We start from the raw sequence: 20050 nt of genomic DNA, 5'->3' as shown, positions 1-20050 counted from the left end.
GAAGTGTAGTATGATACAGTTAGGAAGAATTATCATGGGGTAGATGTGTATGTTCGAATCTTGCACTAATCATAAACCAGTTTCCTTGTCTCCTCCAAACTTTTTCAAATGAGAACACACAGATAATATCTATAAAGAGCATTAGATACTGATTTTTATTAAAAGATCTGTACAAGTAACAGTACTCACCTCAGAGACAAAATATTTGAGTAGGGAGGTATTTAAGCTAAAAGTAGTAGCAAGCTGTAAACAAATAAAATAAATTAGATCATCATTATACCAGCCTGAAAATTATGTTTTCCTTGGAAAAAAAATCCCCAACAATAGATCCTGTTTATTTTAGTTTTAGATAATCCATGTTTTGATTTAGTATTTCCTTGCCCGAGAGTGATTCCTAAGAAACCCTCGGTGCTCTGTGGGACAAAAGAGAGAGAGATTTCTCATGTGATTCAGAAACACGCACCAGTGAACGAACAAACCAGTGAACAAGCATTATTCTTTGAAAGAACAGACATGACATCCTGCCTTTGAAACTTTCTCAGATGAAATGTACTGAGTATGTCAGAGGCAAGGACTCAGAAATCTCATCTGCTCTTTTGCTGCTAGCCACTGTGATGATGTTTGTTAGTGCCATTCATGTCACCAGCATCCATAAAGACCCTCTTAGCATTGTTTCAGTTAGCAAAACTTATTGGAAACTCTGACTACAAATGCCAGTGTGGAAACTAGCATTTCTGAGAGGTCTTGTATGTTCTTCAACCACAGCTGAAAGCTTAGTTTCCTTGTACGTTCTTGCCTCATCCTGCTGCTCCATTAAGTCTAAGGATTTATTCTAGCTCTCAACATAGCCAATATATCTGCTGTGGGCCTCTGTAAGTCTAAGGATTTATTCTAGCTCTCAACATAACCAATATATCTGTTGTGGGCCTCTGTGCAGCAGACTGTGGCTTCATACACTTTTTCTTGTCTTGTCCTTTCCTATGTGCAGTCCATGCAGAGAAAAGCTTTTTTTTTGGTTCTTTCTGCCACTCCTGGCACACCAACTCTGTGATGTTCATATCTGTCATTCCTTGCCTAGAGCTGCCAAGAAGTTCAGACTTAGGTCTGAGGGGGCTTGAACTATTTTAAATTATGACATACAGAATTATTGTCATGAATCATTCCTACAAGTGGTAGAAGTGCGACCTGAATCTGTGTGAAATGGCAAAGATAATGTGTTAGTCTCCTTTGCTGACCTGACTATCCATACTGCTGATATTTGTGATTCCATTACATGCAAATTATACTCACCTCTTCGGAGATGGTGATGTTAAAGGCCCCTGCTCTGTAGTAAGCCAGTGAAGCAGACTTTAGAAAATAATTGGAGACTCCCAGGTATATCATGGAATCACCCTGGTTTGGGAGAGCAAATGGAGCTGGCATAAAGGGAGGGTCTGTGTGATTACCTACTGGATAGACTGTGCCCTGCAAAAAAATAATTATAAAATATTTTTAGTTGAAACATTTGTATCTGTGAGAATGCTTTAGCAGTGGTTGAACAGGAAGAATTCTTCCTAATCTGAAGAAAAGCTGGACATTAAAGAAACCATCAAATAAGCAAATAAGTTTGTGTTATGCCCTGAAAATAAGCAAATTCAGGCTCTTCTAAACAATTACAGGAATCAAAGAAAATCTGGGTGCTGTACTTTCAAAGTTTGAATTTGAGCATTCAAGTGAGTATTCTGAACAGCAGTTACAAGACACACATGCAAAAAATAATTCTCTAGACCACAATTTTCTTTCTCTTGTAGCAAAGACACATTTGTTAATTTAATCTTAAGGATGACATTTCAAGAAAATCTTCAGGCACACCCAAAAAGCACTGGAAGTTGCTTAGGACAGGGACACACAAAGGAGCCTTTTATATCACCTCTTAGCCTTGGCCCAGCTGCTAGTCTTCTAAGACCTAATTTTGGTGCTGCACCGGTAGGGGACCTTGATTCAGGTATGCTAAGAAAATAACTATTAAAATTGAGAGGTAGGTGAGTTCAGGCCATGTAAGGAAAGTAATAGAGATAGCAAGTCATGTAATTACTGAAACTGTGAAGGTTAGTAGCTGGAAGATTTAACAGAAAAAACACTGACAAGGGAAGGTATAAAACCCTAAGAAAAAAAGCTGAAAGTTAGAAGAGGACAATCAGCCTGTTCCAAGGAGCACCAAGACCAATAACTTCCTTGACTGACAAAATGAGTCATCAGGTGTCCCAGTGGGATGTCCACATGTTAAAGCTTAGCCTGTAAATTCTAGATAGCTACAGGAGCTGATAACTAATTGCTTAGTTCTTTTAAGCTATGTATATCCTGCTTGCAAAGAGTTTTTTGTGGGTGGTGAAAGTTGCTTGAACAAAATAACAAAGAGGGAGTTTCAACCACAGCTCTGGCAAATCTTTCTTAACTGAAGTCAGTTCTGAGAGTGATTGGGATGCTCTGAATGACAAGGGCTGTTGAAACTTCTGGAAAAGCTGGGTGTTGCTGAGATATCTCTTGCCAACAAAGGTGAAAACTAGATAAGACAGGAACTGCTATGTGCTGCTCAAGGACTGTCTGTGAGGAGTCTTCTTTTTGGGTGTGACCTGTACTTATACAAGATGCTGAGTCATCTCAAAACAAATGCTTTGGACTGCAATCACACTAGTAGCCATCACAGATCATGTATCACTGCTAACAGGCGGAAGACCAAGCAGCAGTGCAAGAGCTGTATATCTAAAGAACACTTTTATGCTGTTTGTAAAGCCCCTCTGAAGGGTTTCAACTCTGAATTAATTTAATTCTAAATAATAGCTTTGGTTAATTACACAAATGAATTTAATTTATTAAATAAACAATTGCATTTGGTTTCCAAAATAACTCTTGACCAAAATTCCCAAATGTCTTATTGCTTTTCTAAGTAAACACTGGAGAAGTTCAGTAAGACTGGAGTGAAATAAAATGAATCAACTCAAAAGAGAATCAGAAAAGTGTTAGAAAGCACACTGATATTAAAGACAAATTACCTTCAAATCCAAGTTAATGTGTGATTTGAAGACTGCTGGAGAACTAAGTAGGGAATAGTCTACTTGTGCAAAGGTGTCAATCTGGCTTAAGACTAGAAGAATGATGAACAAAACCAAAACAGATATTATTACAAAAACACATCACAAACAGTTATTGCTTAGTTAAAGACAAAGACATTATAGAAATGATGAATCTGAAGAAGAATAATGGTGGGAGAAGGAAGAAGACAATTAAAAAAGAAATTGTTATTTGGGAATTAGTTAGACTATTCCCTTTGGAAAAGTCACTGATATCTCCTGATTTAGGCCTGTTCCCCTGCTGTTCACAACTGAATACACTTTGCAGAAGTCTCTCCTATGCAGTGAGAAATCTAGGGCAGAGTCTCCTTTTTTGTTACATATTTGCACAAGAAAACTAAACTCTCCTTTATGATAAGTAAATACTACTAAATACTTTGGAAGATAACATTAGCACATTTTTCTGCCAATCAGAGTTGAAGAAACTGGATGTTTTTTCACAGAAAGAGGGCACTTTATTGTCAATATGATGGAAGAATTTTTCTGAAAGGCGCTCAGATGCAGCTTCAGTCTGATTGTTATTTTTGATCGGACTGTAAGGTCTGTTCATACTGCATAAAAATGAGATGGGTTTAAAGAATGGTGAATTCACACTGAGATTATGAACTCCTCAATATGACAGCACAGCTTGGAGTGCCCTTGAACCTGAAGTATTTAATTATGTGCTGCATAAGAAAATGTTCTTGATGACTATGATTTTCAGTAATACTTGGCACTGCTTGGCACATGGCAGTTATAGGTCATTTTAGGAAAAATAAATGTCTACTTACTCTGCTTCTGAATAGCAGAGCAGATAATAGAAATATCCACAATGAAAAGTAAAGAGTGTTTGTTTGGGAACAAACTCTATGACCTGAATTATATTAGTTACAGGAATCAAATTAATTTGAATTGAGAAAAACAACAAATATTCTTAATCTTAGGGTAAAAAAACTAACAGCAATAACAAAAGAAAACCTGTGGCATTTATTATAGTAGTGAAAATCTTATATTTATATGCTTTTTGAACACAGATTGTATTCATGTCTCTGCAAGAGTGACACAGGAATTGTTACTGATGGGAAAAGAAACATGCTCAGTGTGACAGTGTCTTCCTACAGCATCTTGTTACCTCACTGAATATGAGTCTTATGTTCACAGTACCAAGAGCACAAAGGATCAACATGAAAATGCTCATCTTGGAAATCTAAGGAAATAACACAGGTCAGCTACAACAGATTGAAAGATTACAGGTGACTTGCTATGGGCACAGAAGAAATCTGAATATTTTATATAAAGTGCATGCAAGAGGTTTCTAGGGTGGAACATGGAATAGGTTAAGGTACAGAAAAATGGCTGTATTTTTCTTCCTTCACTTTTTTGGTACCACGAACACAGAAATAGTTTGGATTCTAATAAAAAATGATACAATTTGAGCACTATGAAAATTACTTAACAAAAAGCTGTTATCAGCAACTCACCCTTATGCTTTCTAAGCTGTGCATCCATCATTTGGATTTTGTATTTGATATTTAGGCATAGCTATATGAAGAGAGAGACAAGTCAGTAATGTTAGGCGTGTGTTTTAACTCTTCCCTTCACTATCTGAAGCCATCTTTGCAAACTTACATTTTTATCCAATTTGGTGTGAATGGGCTTCTCAAGATAACCAGATAGAAAGCTGTAGATCCAGCTGGAGGAAAGGAAATGAACATAGTGGCTTTTTTACCATGGGTTGAAAACTTTCAAAAAATAAAATCTGGCAGACGGGGACATCAATGTCATTTATATTAACAAGAAGCAATTACAGCAATATGGCAGACTGAAAAGTTGACTCTGTTTACTAATTTGAGTCTCAGACAAATGTTAGTTGGTCTCAGTCTCAGAAGAACTATATAGAAGGCAATCTGCATAGCTGTGGATGTTCATGTTAACGTGCTGATAAATGATGCTCAATTAGCCACATTTTGTCTATGAGTAAGAAAAAAAATTCTAGAAAATCAAAATAAGAACTATAAGCATTGTTTCATAGTCTCTTTTGAAAGCTTTATTCTCAAATTGTAGGTCAGCTTGTCAAAAGGCTTAATTGGTCTACATCACTTTTACATCTACGAACCACCATTTGCAATCTTGCACTCTTTAATATGGTCAAATGTCAATGCTTTCATATGCAGGATGTCCAGTTGGCTCAATTGCTGGCACATGCAGAAAGAAATGTAGATTAACCACACTTCACACACTCAGCAAAAGAGTCTGTTTTGGAAAACAGAACATTAAAAATCCACTTTCAGAGCCTTCAGTAGTTAATCACATTTTGTAACTGGATCCCTAGAAATCAAAATTTGGAAAGTGTCCCTTATGCTGCAAACCCTGCCACTTCCCAGAGGGTAATTAGAAAAATTGCTGTACATACCTAGATCTTCCACTTAACTTGACTTTTACACTGCCAATGCTCAGCTGGCAATTGTGTAGTAATGTGGACAAGTGGCCTGTGCTATCCCGTGACACATTGAAGATAATGGAAATAAACAGTCCTGAGATGGACACAGTAATTTCTCCTTTGCCTTTGCTGCTTGGACAAAAAAAGTCAAACTCAGTCAATAAAACATCTGCTGTAAGGAAACAATTTAAGAAACTGCCTGTAAATCAAGTTTGAAAGGACTTCTTGCTTCTATTATCTAGAATGAAGAATGGGTTTTCTAGGGATTAAAGTAGATTAGGGACATGCCTGGTATTCAAAAACAGATTATATGATGTGTTTCCAGGACATGAATTTTCCAGTGTTGTTCAGGATTTGACAAGTTTACAAAAATGTCACAATTTCACAGCAGCACAAGACATTCCAGTCCTTCCTGATAGATTACCCTAAAGGTCTCTGGGACTGCAACAGCAGAAGCCAGTTAGCTAATAAATATATAACCCAAGTGTTATCAACTTTGTAATTGTTCCACTTTCCTCTTTCCTGTTTCAGTAACTCTTTTAAATGTATACATTTTTTTTGTTCTGCCCCAAACCCATTCATTCTCCTTTCTGTAAAAAGCCCTACTAAGACCCCCAACAAAAATATCCCTAAATTCCAAAAAATTTAGGTATTCTAAATTGGGCTTCTGGTTAGGAGTTGTAGAAGCTGAAGACCAGCCAAGCAGGACTAAAAGTTGAATGAATGTTAGAACAGCCTTATAAAAACCTCATTTACTGTAACAGAACTGACACTAAACACATCACTTTTAACTCTTTCATCTTGATTACTTGAGTTTTCTTTTCCCAGGTATTAATTTCTACAGTGATGGCACCATACTACAGAGAAAGCGCCGTGTCCAATATGAAGCTCGAACCATGAATCTCTCCTCCTTCCTCTTAATTTTTTTAGTCAAAGCAAAATATCTCTGGAAAAAGCTGTAATCCCAAAAGATAAATTTTTACCCTAACCATAGACTGCCCCGGCCCAAACTAATGTCTAGTATTGCCAGTCACAAAGTTCATCCTACCACCCTTACCATTTTAAACCTCCTGTTTCAGTTCATATATGTTCATTAAGTGGCTATGTAGAGGAAGCACCACTCTTCAGATCCTCATTTTCCAGTCCCTAACCAAGCTACCATCCCAGAAGCCATTAGGAAAAACATTTTCCCCAGGAGAGTTGTGAGTACTGGGACAAGTTACTTGGAAAGATTGTTGCATCATCATCCTTGGCTAAAAAGCATCACTAGTGAGCTGATCTGATCTAGTCTGGTGACTGAGCAGGAGGCTGGGCAAAACTACTTCCAGAGATCCTTCCAACCTAGATTTACTCATCCTTCAGTGACAGGGACCATTGGAAAAGGATCTCAGCCATCCTCCCCTTTTGGGCTACATGGGAGGTAGGGAGCAACCCAGCTACTTAGGTCTTTTGTTCCTGCATCCTTATATGTACTCTTCTTCAGAAGGAATCCTGATTTCCTGAGGCAGGGTCACAGCTCTACGCCTTCAGGAGCAATGGGCCTGCCAGGAGGTTTTATGACTGGCAGATTGCTCTGGGACGTAGTGGAGAGAAGGACTACAGTGAGAGCTGGAAATGCACTAGAGCTGAAATGAATAACACTATTGCAATTAAAAAGCTGTGATAAGACCCATCTTCCTGATCCTGGAAGCAGCCCAGGAATGGTGATTTGTCAGTGGTCTCACTTGGAAAGCTCATTTTCAGCTGGCCCCTCTTAATCTGCTATTCTGAAAGCAACATGTAGGACTAGAAGATAGAGGAGATGAGGAGTAGGGCATATTCTAGATCTGTCTAAACTCACAGTCATTCACAAAACATCACATAGGACAAAGCAGCACAGATTAGTCCTTCAAAAAGGCAGGAAAACCCCTTTGCCCCCTAAATTCCACCAAAGCCAGCTTTGACCACCTCCACCACAATCTGCTCTGCCAAAATCATGCATGACAACTCCCTGACTCCCTTGCTGTCTGTGAAGTCTTTGGTGTTTTATATGCCTGGAGTCTCTCCAGATTATGCCCAGGTCCTTATCCTTCAGCAAGAGCGAGAGGTGACTTCAGTGTTTAGGAAGAGCTGATCTGCCCTGCTGAACACAGTCTCCTTTTCCTCATAATACTCGTATGACAGAAGAAAGAACAGAGAGGTTGGGGGCACAGTGACAGCAGTTTACAGCCACCAGTCTCACTGAGACTGAATGCAGAACTGCATGTCCATGCTCCTCTGAAATCAGGATGTGCTGTGAAACTTTGCAGCCTGGTGATCCATCTTGCTGTGCTATCTGGCTCACAATAGAGCAAGTCCTACTGCTGTTACCAGTTGCTCTATTAACCCAAATTGTAAAGATTAGCACCTCGCAAACTTTCTGATATCCCAGAAGTTTTAACCTTCCAACACTCCCAAAAAAAGCTAGACTATTGTATTAAAATTCCATGGCAAAAATGCTGAGATAAGAAAAAGGTGGAAAAAACAATATGCAATCATGTCATTAAAAACAATCTCATACTACACAGGCTTATGAAGATGTCAGTTTTCCATAGCGACCTAAATTTTGGACTTTCTGAAATTCTGAATGCTTGGCATTGTGACAGTCCTCTTCCTTTAATAGGAGCTCTTTGGAAGGCAATATACACTGTACTAGCACATGGATAATTAGCTACAGAGTCAACCTTCCAGCTATACTGTACAAAGAAAGTAACAAATGTTGGCTACTACAAACTCTGTGGTCCTGAGTATTCATGTAATATCATGTCTGGACAAACTGAGCATGCTAACAGATGTCTGACCTGATACTTTCCACAGAGACAACCTGTGGTGTTGAATAATTTAAAAAAAGAAAAAGCATTAGTTGTCAGGGGATGTTTCCTTCTTAATAAGTTTATTCAAATACAATGTTCTTAGACTGCTGTTAAGTGATACAGCATATATGACCTGAAAAATAATACCCAGTATATGTCCCAGAACCACCCCCTCCCATGTGCATCTCTCTGTCCAATACTTACAGCAGCCATGCGTTCATTCTCCAGTCTGCACTGATTGTAGCAGAAGCCCGTGCCACTGACAGACAAATGCCAGTGCCAGGAATAAAAGAAGCAGAAGTTTCTGGGAAATCTACAGCATTAATTCTAAGCCTACAGAATACAGAAAGGGGGATTATTAGAGAGCATGCCAAAAGTGTAAGAAGGACTCCTGATCACTGAAAACCCTTCTGCTATAAAAGGCAAAGTCTATGCTTCAGTAAAAGAACTTCTCAGAAATGACTGACCATTGTATATTTTAGGAAAGAAAGACCTTACACCTCACCTCACAGCATCCTTGGAAAAAGAATCCTTGATATCAGGCATGCTGTTGTGTGGTTTTTTTTTTTTTTCCCCAAAAAACCTCCCCTTGGGAAAAAAAACCTCCTTAAAGTAAAATCTCCTTGCTGGGGAAAAAAATAAATCTATGTTTAATCCCAGATGCCACATCTATAAATAAATCCAGGTTGTCTGAATGCTGCATTTGCTGAAGAGCATCAAAGTTTTTGTTTTCACATTCTGCTTCCTTGCCTGAGCAAAGGGCTCTGGAGAGCATTCATTTTTCTAAACAAAATCTTACTTGAATATTTCCCTTCCAAAACAAATGTTTCTGATAATCAAGGATATTGTCTTTCAAATGGGTGTGTTGAATTGAGTTGAACATTGTAAAGATATCAGCTGCAATCTTATCATGTAGTATACATTCCTCATTGTTTCTTGATATCTGGCAGAGATCTCTGAAACAATTGTCTTTAATCTGCTTTCCCTGGGGCGGCAGGCACCAACTACCCTTAATTAAAATTACCATAGTTTTCCAATAACATCTTGAGCAATAACTCTGCCTTTAGTTGTCTTGTTTGCAGTGAGCTAAAATCAGATTATCCACTGGGATGGTGGCCAATTTCAAGAACTATGGTTGGGGGAATGAACTGATGTTTTGAAGATCATACAATAATTTAGGTTGGAATGGGACCTCAGGGGATTTTTCTGGTTCAACCTCATACTCAAAGCTGGGAGAACTCAGGGCTCTGGCCCACCTGAGTCTTGAGCAAGTCCAAGGATCCAGATTCCCCAACCTTTTCAGCCCTTGTTCTGGTGCTCTAGCAATTTTCCTAGCTTCTCTATTTTTCTTGATGTAGCATTTCTTTTTGCCCATCACCTTTTAACTGTGTGCCCCTGGGAGAATCTGGCTCCATATTCTCTATAATCAACACCCAGCAGACAGTGGAAGACATGCAGTAAGATACATGCACCTCCACCCCCACAGTCTCTTCTTCTCCAGCCTTTCTGAACACAACTCTCTCAGCCGTACAGGGATTAAGGCACAAGGACAGCATAGCAAAAATGGTATAACAATTGCCAGAAAGCAGGATGTTAGGAAAGGGATGCAGGCCCTATCCAGCAGAAAGTACATGAAGTCTCTCAGAGTGGTATTTCTCCCTCTGGGTAACCTGCAAAGAAGTAAAATGCTACTGAGCAGCATATTGGAAGGTGGGATTGAAGACTGTAGAAAAACCTGGTTTCATACTAGTCTCCATATTTGGAGAATTTGTAGGAAACTCTATAAAACTGTGCCTCTACTTGCTGCTCCTGGTACAAAGATTTTCCTTTGCAGTTAGTAGGTGTCGAGCACAATCCAGTAAAAATGGTGATTTACCATTGTAAATTCATCCAAAAAGATTCAGCAGAAGTCATCTTCCTGCCACATCAGCCCACATACACCACCCCCTGCATATATCTTATCTCTTTGCTGGCTTTTTCTCATCAGACACAAACAAATTATTTTCACCGCTACAGGTCCTTTATAATAGCAGAGTGTTAAAAACACCAATTCTGCTCTCCTTCCCACCTATTTCCCCTGCTGTATCACAACCATGCTTACACCTGTCTTGCTCCAAACTCTGATACAAATCAACTGAAAAAAACCAGCCAAGGTTCTCCTTTGGGAGCTTTATAAAGCTCATCTCTGAGTGTAGTAGAACAAGTACTTTTAAAACAAGTCAGTGTTTGGGCAGTGGAAGCAGAGTTAGACAAACCATTAAAATTTTATGCTGAACAAAACAGTGGCTACATAATTATTACTATGTGGTAACAATAAGCTGCTTCATCCTAAAACTTTGACATTTATTTCCTTTACTTACCTGGAAATTACATAGTTGACCTTAACAACTGACAAACTCTCCTGCCCGCTCCAGCTTGGGAAGGTCTCTTTCAATACTGCTTGCTTCACGAGCTCCATCCCAATCCTCCTGCCTACAAGGGGACATAGGAAAGCACGTGCCTTGCAGATTGGATTCTGGCACCCAAAGGTCCATATATACTGCCAAATAATTTAATCATCACTTTTAACACAGTTCTTGAAACACTTTGATTCTATGATCCTTACCTAGATCTCCTTCCAACTACGTATATACGCATTTATAACTTCTCTTAGCCTCACATACAAACCATTTAACCCAAGATCAAAAATATCTGTTAGGATCATCTTGTCCCTGAGTTGTATTTCATCTTCTAGAACTCCTGTCAGATTTCTGAAACTGTTATACTTCCTTCACTCACAATGTGGATAGCTTGGAAAATTCTTGGTCATCACCTTTACCTCAGATTGTCTCATACCTGTTGGATGAAAAAGCCAGTTATAAAGTAGAAAGGTGACTTCTATATGTAGTGTTTAGTTATGGAAAAAGTGTGGTATATGCATCTGAAGTGCTGGTTTGTCAAATGCAGAACTATCTGGATTGTTGCTTGTGTACAGGAAGTTGTTTGAGGTTGAAAGACAATCCTTTTAAATGTTTTCTTCCCATTTATTTCACAGTATATATATTTTGCCACTGCACCTTAACCATTAAAGCCTGCAACAGATCTCTGACTTATTTTCTTATCTGCTTCCCTTGCTCTAAGGCATCCATACTTTCTTGAATGTTTTGATGCTACTTGTGCAATGATAATACACACAGACCCTATTATGACCAAACAGAGCATCTTTAAATTCCAGATTCCTTGTATCTTCCTTTTTTCACTTATCTTGGATTAAGACAAAACTGAAATTTTAATACTGAATGATATCCTGCTTTCAGAGGTTTTTACCATGAATTTCTTTAGCTTTTGGCCTCACAATTGCTGACTAGAAAATATCTGGATTTTTTTCTCCACTAGGCTCTATAGTATTAAAAAATCAAGGAACTGAAATTTGTGATAACTCAACACTGGAATACCTTTTCATAAAATGCATCTGTTATGAAGGAGAAGTAAGTTATGATTCCCTGGGAATTCCTGTCTCCAAAGCAAATTATGGGCTCTCACTGAAATAACTTAAAGCTCTCTTACAACTGTCACTGAAGTCAGCCAGTGATCCCAGGTGAAATTCCTCTCAAGGTTCTTGCAGCAGGCAAGAAGCACGCAGGCAGGATCTATTGCCTTAGCCTTCAAATCTCACATGAAGGGAGAGGATGTGTCAGGCACCAAGCTCTTCAAATATGAGAAATACCTTCGGGAGGAGCTCTGCTAACGTCTGTTCTTACTACTAATGCAGGGGTGTGCCAACTTTGTTCATTCGGTGCTCGGAAGACCATGCTAATCGTCACAAAACCTGCTGGGCTCATGCTGAGAAACACCAGGTTGAATTCTCATTTCTAAAGGCATGAGAGATCCCTAGGAAGCAAGGGAGGTCAATATTGGTTTGGGTGACTGATGTTTGCCCCGCACTTTTCAACTCCTCAAAAGCCTTTAAAACAATATTCATACAATAAAATAAGTGGACCTGATCCTCGCTCAAAGACATGAACCCCAAGCTTCTACTTTTCATCTCACAAGTCCATTGTTTACCTGTCAGCATGTTCAGTACATAAATGACGATTAATCCTTAGCATGACCCAGCCTTTGTTGAATTTGTGCCTTGTTAACCTTTATTATTAATATTACTTCTGTAAACAATTGAAATTGTACCACGTGCCCTCCACACCCATGAAGTAAGTCTTAGGTAGGAGACAGTGAAAGTTAGCATGAATAGAAAGAGAAAGGAAAATATATTGTGGAAATTGCCAATATTCTGTTTAAGGGGCAGAATTATGGCAGTCACTAGATTTTTTTTTGAAGAATGGCACATGCAGGTGCTATGCCATGTCAAATGGAGGAATGAGAGTAAAGGTGGCTATGTGGCTGTTCCAAGATTGTAAGCTTTTTGTCCCAGTTGTGTCTTACTATCTTCAGTTAAGTATTGCACTTTAAGTCAGGGGTTTGACACTTTTTAAAAAAAGAAGCAATTATATGACTTTCTAATTATGGTTCTTAAAAAGTATATCAATATGAAGGATGTAGTAGAAAGATGGTTGGACTGTAGGAGAATGCAGTCACCAATAAAAGATAAATTCACACCTGGGATACACAAAAACAAAAAGGAAATAAGTGAGAGAAGAGACAAAGGGTATTCCTGGTGTGAGGTGACAAAAGGAATTTACTCTACTTCAATATTTAAGGAACTTGTTCCTTAAATAAAACTGAACCTTTATTAAGCAACTATATTCTGTACATAGAGTATTTATGATAAATTAACTTCTGGCAGTGTTAGACATACCATAGTCCAGCCCCTTCTGAGTAATCCTCACTTTAAGACCAGGATTAGCTTCAAGCCGCAAGGACAGCCAACAGAGCAGGACAAAATACCATGTCTTTAGCATCTTCTCACCTTTGTCACAGGGATCTGTTAACAACATTTATGATACAAACATTTTCATAAATGATGCTTACCATGAATTGCAAAAAATCTGTATCCATGACTTCCCTCAATGAAACTGGGACAAGGGTGGATAGGCAAGAGAGGTTTAGCCCATGATTTTATTGCATGAAGCAGTCAGTGTAGGAGCAGGCACATATTTCTGAGTCCTTGGATATCACTTGGGCAGGTATTAGCTATTGGCGAGACTGAATAGTTCTGCTCCACTACTCTATCCTTTCCCCACATCCATGTCTTGGCTGTTTAATGTTACCATCTGTCCTTCCTGCTGCAGAATGAATGTCACACAGGAGTAGAGAAAGGTGTCCTAGCACGAGCCTGTGGTAGTGCAAAGCAAGACTGAGCCACTGCATGGTGAGACATAACCACACAACACAGATTCACAAAAGCTGAGACAAATTGTATCTTTCTGTGACACATTCCAGTACAAAAGTAAGGCTTCTTTGTTCAAAATTCTTGCATTCATCCCGACAGCCACTGCCCAATTTCCTAGAAATAACAATACTGTTTCTCAAGACAGCTTCAAGTCTTCTCAGTGCTGCATTACAAAACTCTTTATTAGGGACCTACAGGAACTCTACTCTGGCCTTACCACGGAGGGGAGTGACACATCCTTTTCTGGATGTGCATATCTGATTGGGATCATGGTACCTGCCTATGTACAAAACCATACTAATTCATAAGTAGCAAAAGGTCTTGATAGTTTTCCATAATCTGGCAGAACACATGTAAATGAAATTAAAACAAGAAAAAACCCTCCCCTTCACCAAAAAAACCCACACCCCACCACCCTTTGGTAGTCTTACCTCTACCTTCTTCTTCTACTTGTATCTTATTTCTTGGTGTTGTAATTAATATTATCAGGTCAGACTCTAAATGGTTAAAAATCTATGTTCTGCTCAGTAACTCATAAAAAACTGCTCTTTGGTGGTTTCTGCACTGCAAGGTTGACAAAATGTATTTTCAATATTGCCCTGATATCGGTTCTCTGAGGAATCCTTACAAAGTTATCCCAAGATACCATGCAAGAAAAAGTGTTTTCAGGGAAACAACATTCTGAATACATAATGCACACTGGGACAAATTTTGAAAATGCCCCCTTTAATTGGTCACTCCATCTCTAGTTCTTATGCCTTTTTAGTTTTGTCTATTTTAAGCAACTCGAAATAAATACTTTAAGGTAGCAATGTAATATTATGCACAACAGCCTGCTGAAGTCACAAAACTTAAACTCTTTCCAAAAACTGTCCTAGCTTTTCCTGCAAACATGCCACCTTCAATCCTGATTAATGAGGCTCAGTTAAAAATCAATGTAAAACCAGAAAGACAGATTTTTCTATCATTAAAGTACATAAATATTTCCTAGATATTTATCCAGCAGGATTGCTAGAAGCATTGATGCAGATGAGGTACCTCATTCCCATTGCACTTCATTCACATTGAGGAACAGAAAACAGCAATCTTGGTCACTACTGTGCTTTGCACTTGTACTTTGATATGTTCTTGTTTGGATCTTAAATGGATGTTGAGTGAGAAGCTGAAAGAACAAACAATGGAACTGCCCTGGGAATAAAAGGCAGTATCATTTCATATCGCTTACTCACACCAACAAGCTTTATTTTTGCACTCCAAGGCTGATATTCTTGGCTTCATCCAAGCCCCGAGCCTCTCTCAGATGCCAGAATCGATTGTACAAGGTCAGTCAGATGACTGAGGCAGGCAGACCTGAGGAGAAGGAACTTGTCAGCTGCCTGATAGACTAAATGAGAGCTGCCAATTGCATTGCCAAGGACAATAGATGTCAGACAAATTGCCCTGATATTTATCTTCAGTAACTGAGCAGGCACAGACCAATTTCTGTATGTAAATAATTATCTTAATTCTTTTGTCTTCTCAGAGATAGTGTATTCAAGTACTTGAAGCAGAGAAAAAAGATGAAGTTCTTTGTTTCAGACTGTGTACCTGTCTCACTCTAACAAAGTACTCCGCCTACCAGTCTGTAGATACATCTGGTTTCTCCTTTGTGAACAATCTATAAAAATTTTAAATAAGACTTGCAATAAAGATTACAGCTGAAATCCACCTAGGAACTTAAGCAAGCTCCTGAAGTAAAAAAACAAAACGAAACAAAACAGAAAACCAAAACCCACACAAACAAAAAATCCCACTATAGTTGTCTTGTAGAGGTTTAGCACAGCCATAAAAACACACTAGCTTAAACTGACCATCCTCTGAAATACAATAGAGTATATTTAAAAAAGAATTTTGTCCTTATCTTGCCTTGGTCCTGCACAAAACTCTCCAATATGCAGCCCACAGAAGGATTTCTTTCCCTTTGAAAAATTTAGTTACCCCGGTAGTTAACAAACCCAAGACAAACAGTTCTTAAACACAATAGCAAATATAGTGTCTACCCAACCTGAGGTCCAGAAAGAGTACTTTAGTTTCCAAAATATCTCTGCTGTTATCACAGAACTGGGACTGGATTTTTCAGTTTCTCCCTTGCTCCATTGTCTCTAGTTACTCTGCAGCATGTTCAAGAACAGGTAGGGTTTCTGCAGCTCACTTAACAATGTCAAAGCAAAAAAGACTCACTAGCCTCAAGATTTTAACCCTTCCCACACACTGATATTCCATATGGAAAATCACCTCTTGAGGGAAAAGGAATACAAAGTTAATATGGTTGATAGGAGAGACATATTGGAAGGAATGCTTAAAGAAAACAGCAATTGACACAGATAGGAGTTTGCTAAATGGCATAAAAGCAGATGATCTCTCTCCACAACTACTGGAAATGCCCACTGAATGAGAAAAACTCCAGTAAGTTCCTGTTCGTGGTTTCCTCCACGCAGTGTGGAAAGCAATGCTATCCACTTCCCAGCTCATGAGACAGCCCATGGTGTAGCTCAACGAAATCTTCCAACAGAATCCACAGGAGGCAACAGCCACCCCTGCCCCCACAGGTTGTATCTGTGAGTATGTCTAGGGCACCCCCTGTTTTTCAGAGGCTCTGCAAAAGCTTTGTGTTACCACAGCTTTTCCTGAGCGTGGCTTGACTACTGATGCCCTTCATAAAGGCTTTCAAAACCTTGGAGCAGGATTGCCAGAGAACTATTAATCTGTGTCAGGCTGCAAAATAAATAGCATAGCTGCAATGCCTACACAGATTCCATTAACAATGGATAACAATGTTGGGAGGCAGTTGTCTGATGAGCTGATGGAAAAAAACCATCATCGCTGTTTGGATCCATTGAGTTAATTTTGCTGACCTCTGTAACTGCCTTATCCTTGCACTGGAGCCTCCCAGGACCACAAGGTTCATTTTTACCAAAGACCATTTAGTGAAACAAAAATCAGTGTCCTTGTTCTAGTGCTGCCCTGCACGCTGCCCTCACAGCTAAGAACTGTAAGGGTGCACTTAAGCTGGTTCCCAAGAGACAGTAGAAGAGTAAGATATATTGAGACCCTGAGCAGAAATGCAGCAGGCCTTATTTGTCTGAAATCTGAATTGCCTAGATTCAGACCTGAGTCCATCATTTGCACAGTTCTGTTCTAAGCTTCCTTCTCTCCCAGTTGTTGGCTCACTCTTAGAGTCTTGTCCGACCATTCTGTTACTTTCACGGAGCTGACAGCAGCATGAGGAACTCTCTCACCCTCAGCAGCTACCACCCTGGTTTCACACAGATTGCAGTCCTGTAAGATTCCTAGAAGGTGGATGCAATAACCTCCCTAGGAAAAACCTGAGCCTCTTTTTATTACCCAGAGAAACATGATTTTCATCTGCTAATGCAAAGATATCAAACTCTGATCTCGGAGTGCACACAACTCCCAGCAATTTAATACTGTTTAAAAATACATAAATCCAACAAAATGTAGCTGTAGCTAAAAAGGTTTGAAGAAATCTGGCAAACTCCAGAAAACCCACTGAAAGGTCCTTTGCTCCCTGTGATCAAGATTTTAATCAGAAACAGTGCAGTTAAGAGCTACATGAGCAAACTCCAGACACTGCTTAAGAGTCATCTGTATTCAACCAATCTGAGACAGTGTAAAGCAGAGCTCCACTAAATGTATTGGCTACAGAGCAACAGCACAATGGGCTTTAAAATACCTTTTAGGAGCAAAGTTGACCACTAGCAAACTGTAAGAAGTTAGGAGGTTCTCTCCACTAGCTTTGATTTGAACCTCCTCCTCCATTGGCACATTTAAAACGCCACTTCAGACTTTCACAGATCTCCTGATGATACTCTAGCCTTCATACCCTTCTTCTCATTCCACCCTCTTTCACAGGTTTCAGTGTGACCCTTGTCATTCAAAATATGTGTATCATAAGGTTTAACATATACACACAAACATATTTACTTATATATATTATAAAATACATTCTTTGTAGTGGTAAATACATAAAGAAAAGTAATGGAAAAGGTCCACTGTCTCACAGCTTTATTACCACACTCAACTTTCAGGAAGAAAAAATATTTCCATGAGGTATGTAACTGAACCAAAGAGACCTTTACTCTTTACAGTTCTCCTCTGCCACAGGACTAGGTCAACAGTACTACAGCTTTAAGTTTCAAGTTTCTCAAGAGAACCCACTAGGACTATCAGTAGGATTTTACTGCTTTGGTGGAACAGGTTCTATTGCTTGTGTTTCACACTGATCATGTGGGGAAGAAAAATCCTCAATAAAATTCTTTGAGTTGAGAAACAATATTGTCTTTAACAACCATTCTAAACTACTGACAAGGAGCTTTCTTTTGTCACCATACTGTGTATTATCTTAAGGAATTACTTAAAAATAATTCACAATTTCTGATAAGAGTGAACTATACTGAAAGTCAAAATTCTTCTCTACACAACCATTTTTTCAAGGTTTTAAGCACACAGGTTTCCTGTACTGTTTTGCATGTGCCCTTCCCAGCCTGAGGTCAATGCCATATGTGGCCATTGAAAATCTTTTGTCTGCAGACTGAGACAAAATTAAAATGGTGGAGAAAAACTGTAACTCATAAAATAATAGCCCTTTCTTCTAGGATGATGTGTGAGGGAAAAAAAATAATGGTAGTGTTGAGTCATTTGAAATTTTCCAGACTTGAAAGCTGAGGAAAATGTTTTAGCCTTTCATCCTAACTGTCTCCTAGGTTTTCCTGTTTAATAGTGCTGTGTGGAAAACGTGTCTAAACCTTACATTATGGCATGACTCATAAAATTCAAAGGAAAAATTCACAGAATGGCAGCAGAAATGCTCACTTGTAACTCATGTAGCTGGTTACCTAACAGTGAGTATAGCCAACCTCTGAGAAACGAACCATTTTATGCCACACAATCACTTCAGCTTGTGCAAGTTACTGAAATGGTGGTTCTCCTGGCAGCACCACAACTGTAGCCAGGGACATTTCCCAGAGAAGGGAAGCCTCCTCCACCCTTTCAAAAGAGCATAGACTAAAATGCCCTGGAGCCAGTGGGATAACAGCATGTGGTTGGGACAGGGATAATTCTAAAGAATGAAACATAGCAGGACATTCATGGCCAATGGAAAATGGTTGAGGCAGCAGCATGACTCACTTTGGATTCAACCTTCTTCAGAGAGTGCAAAGCAGAGTTTCTGACAGGCACAGTCCTTTCTACCCTTCTTGCCAATTCCGTTCTCATCCCCCTCTGCTCCATCAACCCGCTCTTCTGGATTTAGCCAGGATGTGACCCCATTTGATGACAACAACCTAAGCATTCCTCCAAAAAGGGGGGTGGCAAAGGGTGCAGGTTCTCAGGAAATCACTTGTTTTAATGTTTGTCATTGAGAGCCTGATAAGTTACACTGAGCTGATTGTAACGAGCATCAGCTCTTCCATTGCTGAATGAGTGGTGTTCCACCTCAGTAGACTCCTTGCCTTTCCTTTCATCACCTTTCCACTGAGGAATTTATTGACATGTTGAAAAAAGATGATGGTTGCCCTTCAGTTTTAGATGTATCTGACGGTGAACTTTAAATGAAAATTTAGCAACCACATTTTCCTGGGTTGGATGACCATGTTCAGACGGCATAAAGGAAATTCCACATGAGAGAATTTTTGAAGTTTCAGTGTCCTTTTTCTGACTGGCTCTCTAAGTGCTGAAAGGACACAAGTAGGGTCGTTTCTATAAGGTTAAGTAATGTGAATAAGGCCCTAATAAGCAGTTGTATTTTGTGATAGCTGTGCAAGCTAGGTCTTTGGATTTCTCTTATTATTTAAGTATTATACTTCTCGAAAGTATACCAGTTTTCCTGCACCTCACATTTCTTGTATTATTCTTTGTATGAAGAAATGTAAGTAAATTTTATCATTAGAAAAAACCCCAAGATGATCTGAGAATATGCATTTTTCTAAGTTACCTCTGAATTCACTGCTTTTTGAATTCAGCATAATTCATTAAACAAAGTGAAAACTTAAATAAATTGTGCCTTTTACATTATTCCCCCAATCAACATTATACTTAGTAGTATTAAGTACTAGTACTACTACTAGTACTCTTAGTAGTAGAGTGTTTATTTCCAGATAAACCTGAGAGTCCTTTTCATAGAGATACAAGATGTAGGGAGGGGATTTTCTCCCATGTTTGACAGGTGACCTAGAGCCAGTAAACTTCAGTTTGTACCACTTAATACTTCCGGTGAGGTTATTTGACCAAAGGTGTTGTAACACCACTTCTGAGATGACAACTCAGTAGTCTGGTCTAGAAAAATCAGGTTCCTTTATAAAACTAA

At 39.0% G+C, this 20050-nt stretch overlaps 1 protein-coding gene across 4 annotated transcripts in view; it reads right to left on the bottom strand.

Annotated features, from left to right (window-relative positions):
• The window catches only part of LOC127469810 (BPI fold-containing family C protein-like), a 28857-nt gene extending 9359 nt beyond the window's left edge, over positions 1 to 19498 (bottom strand). For 2 of the 4 annotated variants that reach the window (XM_051784599.1, XM_051784598.1), the window contains exons 1-11: positions 18874 to 19498; positions 13153 to 13278; positions 11139 to 11195; positions 10721 to 10832; positions 8565 to 8693; positions 5503 to 5658; positions 4719 to 4782; positions 4571 to 4631; positions 3033 to 3124; positions 1291 to 1464; positions 190 to 243 (exon numbers count right to left, since the gene is read on the bottom strand). In XM_051784599.1, coding sequence (XP_051640559.1) covers positions 190 to 243; positions 1291 to 1464; positions 3033 to 3124; positions 4571 to 4631; positions 4719 to 4782; positions 5503 to 5658; positions 8565 to 8693; positions 10721 to 10832; positions 11139 to 11195; positions 13153 to 13255 — 1002 coding nt within the window. In that variant the 5' untranslated portion in view covers positions 13256 to 13278; positions 18874 to 19498. Of the gene's footprint in view, positions 1 to 189; positions 244 to 1290; positions 1465 to 3032; positions 3125 to 4570; positions 4632 to 4718; positions 4783 to 5502; positions 5659 to 8564; positions 8694 to 10720; positions 10833 to 11138; positions 11196 to 11906; positions 12231 to 13152; positions 13279 to 18873 lie in introns of those variants that run through there. The other 2 variants (XM_051784601.1, XM_051784600.1) reach the window with 2 other exon arrangements.
• Positions 19499 to 20050: the final 552 nt, after the last annotated feature.

This window comes from Manacus candei, unplaced genomic scaffold (assembly GCF_025592945.1).
Source record: "Manacus candei isolate 608988 ecotype Guabito, Panama unplaced genomic scaffold, ASM2559294v1 h1tg000018l, whole genome shotgun sequence".
Classification (NCBI taxonomy): domain Eukaryota; kingdom Metazoa; phylum Chordata; class Aves; order Passeriformes; family Pipridae; genus Manacus; species Manacus candei.
Note: the sequence above shows the minus strand (reverse complement) of the source record. Positions and strands in the feature narration are given on the sequence as shown.